The 3,071-nt window shown below is 35.0% G+C and overlaps 1 protein-coding gene across 1 annotated transcript in view; it reads left to right on the top strand.

The window, feature by feature from the left end:
• The window catches only part of LOC111434444 (chaperone protein ClpC, chloroplastic-like), an 8,481-nt gene that overhangs the window by 1,473 nt on the left and 3,937 nt on the right, over window positions 1-3,071 (top strand). The window contains exons 3-6 of the mRNA XM_023071877.1: window positions 620-735; window positions 817-939; window positions 1,044-1,229; window positions 2,182-2,397. Coding sequence (XP_022927645.1) covers window positions 620-735; window positions 817-939; window positions 1,044-1,229; window positions 2,182-2,397 — 641 coding nt within the window. The remainder of the gene's footprint in view (window positions 1-619; window positions 736-816; window positions 940-1,043; window positions 1,230-2,181; window positions 2,398-3,071) is intronic.

Raw genomic sequence — 3,071 nt, forward strand, 5'->3', positions numbered from 1 at the left:
CTTGGGAAAAAAAAAAAAAAAAAAAAGAATAAAAAAAAAGGGAACAAAACAGAACAGTAAAATCCAATTAATTTCTCTCTGTATAGTTATCAATTTCAATTTTCTTAGTATTTTTTCCTTTTATTATGCATGTTTGTATGTTCTTTTTTCATTTAACTTGAACTTCACCCTCAAGGGCAGCTTTGTGGTAAGGAAGAACTTGAGGCTTTCGTGGGAATTTGAGTCAAGATCATGGGTTCAAGTCAGAGTCGTTGTTTTCTGCTGGAACTAATGTTGGTGCACACATAGTCTCTCCATGGAGTTGTAGGATGTAGCTCGTGTTTATATAAGCTTCATTGGAAGCATGTTATTGATAGAAGTATTCAGTTTTTCTTTCAACGTGAAAAATTTACAAATTCTACTCTTTTCTATTTTTGTTTTGAACTGGAAGATTTTTCATTGGATCGTAGCCAATAGCTAGAAGGGATGTCCGTGTGTGCTTGTGTGTATGGATATGTATGCCTATAGATATATAGATCCATGTTCCATTAGATGGGTCCTGCGTTATATATGTTGTTTGACTTCTAAACGTTGTATTGACTACTAAACCTGCATGAACCTTATTTTGCTGCATTTTCAGGTCACAATTATATTGGATCAGAGCACTTGCTTCTGGGTCTACTTCGTGAAGGTGAGGGCGTTGCAGCTCGTGTTCTTGAAAACTTGGGTGCTGATCCTAGTAACATTCGCACTCAGGCAAGAATTTCATCCCGACACTATACATTTATTTTATTTTATTTTATTTTTAACTTAATATTTTATAAATTGAGTGAATAGGTAATTCGAATGGTTGGTGAGAGCACAGAGGCTGTTGGTGCTGGTGTTGGAGGAGGGAGCAGTGGGAACAAGATGCCAACTCTGGAAGAGTACGGCACAAATTTAACTAAGCTGGCTGAAGAGGTGCTCTTGAAATATATTTCCGGTGACTTATGATATGATAAGGAGTTGTTTGTTGTGTAGAAACATGGGTTCTAGATTCTAATGTCAGTTTCTTGCCTCTCCAGGGTAAACTAGATCCTGTTGTTGGAAGGCAGCAGCAAATTGAACGTGTAACACAAATTTTGGGCCGGCGAACAAAAAATAATCCTTGCCTCATTGGTGAGCCTGGTGTTGGGAAAACTGCTATTGCAGAAGGCCTGGCACAAAGGATTGCTAATGGGGATGTTCCTGAAACAATCGAAGGAAAGAAGGTTAGAATATTTCCCACAACAACTAGTTCCTTTCTAAAGAGTTTAAGAAAATACCTTCTTGTTGTGTATTAAAGAATCAATTGCTCGTGTCTTCATCACTAAAGCAGTGAATTTTGTGGTTTGCAACCGGGTCTGCTTCTCTTGGAAATTTGGAAAGAAGGAACTTTAAAATCTTGATATGACGGCCAGAGAACGGGTGAAGTGTGGTATTTGATTCATTCTGTGAGCTCCCCTTGGCGTATTATTGCCTCTTCTCGTGTAGTGTATTTTTTAAAGTTGAACCTAACTGGAGCACCTTTAATGAGCCCCTTCAGTTTCCCTATCCTTTTGTACTTTTCACGTTTTTAACTGAATGTATCTTTTCTTTTTCCTTTTAAAAAAATGAAAACATGGAAGTGGAAAATTAATATATATATATTAATTTTTTTTAAATATAATATAATACTTCTGGAATGAAAAAAATGAAAAAAATGGAACTGTAGTACTTCTGGAATGACTTCTTTTTTCTTTTAATATAATATATATTTTTTATGTGTTTATTATTAGTCCATCCTTACTCTGGGTTTCACATTTTCAGCATGTGGTTTCTTCTGAATTGCATTAGCTTTCAACCTTTTAAGAAATTATGCCAGATTTATTTAAGTATTGTGCAATTATATTCATCATATTATAACGGTAATTAAGCTTTACACTTCTTTTTGTTATTTTACTAGTACCGGAGGCTCTGTAGGCCATTTTTATGGCTTCACTTAAATTAAAATTGTCTTTAGTTCTATAAGTTAGCAAGCTCTGACAAATGTTCCTTGAGATAAATCAAGAGATTGCTGGACGTATTGAATTGTGTTTGTTAAACCTGGTCTGAACATTTATTTGAACTAGAAAGCTATTTTCCTTCATTATTTTGAAAATAACTTGTTATTGAAGTATGTATTAAATTCTTTCTGTGATGTAGGTCATAACCCTGGATATGGGACTTCTCGTAGCTGGCACAAAATATCGTGGAGAGTTTGAGGAAAGATTAAAGAAACTTATGGAGGAAATTAAACAAAGTGATGAGATTATCCTTTTCATTGATGAGGTGCACACATTAATTGGAGCAGGGGCTGCAGAAGGAGCTATCGATGCGGCAAATATATTGAAACCTGCCCTTGCAAGAGGTGAACTGCAGGTGGTAATCTTGGGCATCTCATTAGGATAGTATGATTTTGATCTTCTTTTTTTTTCAATATTAAAAAAATTGTGATAAGTGACCCAAGTAAAAAAGGCCAAAACATCTTAGAGGCTGGGAAACTAAGCTATTGCCTGAAGACTTTCCATTCTAGGTTAATATTAGAACTGTATAATTACCAAACCATTATTTTTGAAGGGCACTCCAAAATGAGATTGTGTAATGAACAATATCACAAAGATAAAGGATCTCTCTTTCACGGTGAAAATTTTCTGGTTTTTTACCAACCATATGTGAGCCACAAGAAAAGCTCTGATTTTTCTTTGGTGAAGAGCGTGACTTCGATTTTTCTTTGGGAGACTAACTTTATTTGGCCCTCAACTGCTGCAAACTAGATGCACAAGGAGGAGATTCAGTTTCTAAGGAATCGGTAGGGAGCTTCAAAAGTGCCTATTTAAGAATCTAAGAACTGGACCTGTCAAGTGTATATGTCACCGTTTCTTTGTTAGAACCAAGACTAGCGTCCTTGATCTTGTCTCTACTTTTATATGCTAAATTTTATTTTGGGCAGATTCTAGGATTTCGTTTAACAAAAAGATATCCATTACGACAAAATGTAATATAGTTGCAAAATATAGGATGTATTTGAGATTTTTTTTTTTTTTTTTTTTTTT

The sequence above is a fragment of the Cucurbita moschata genome, unplaced genomic scaffold, assembly GCF_002738365.1.
Source record: "Cucurbita moschata cultivar Rifu unplaced genomic scaffold, Cmos_1.0 Cmo_Scf00003, whole genome shotgun sequence".
Lineage (NCBI taxonomy): Eukaryota > Viridiplantae > Streptophyta > Magnoliopsida > Cucurbitales > Cucurbitaceae > Cucurbita > Cucurbita moschata.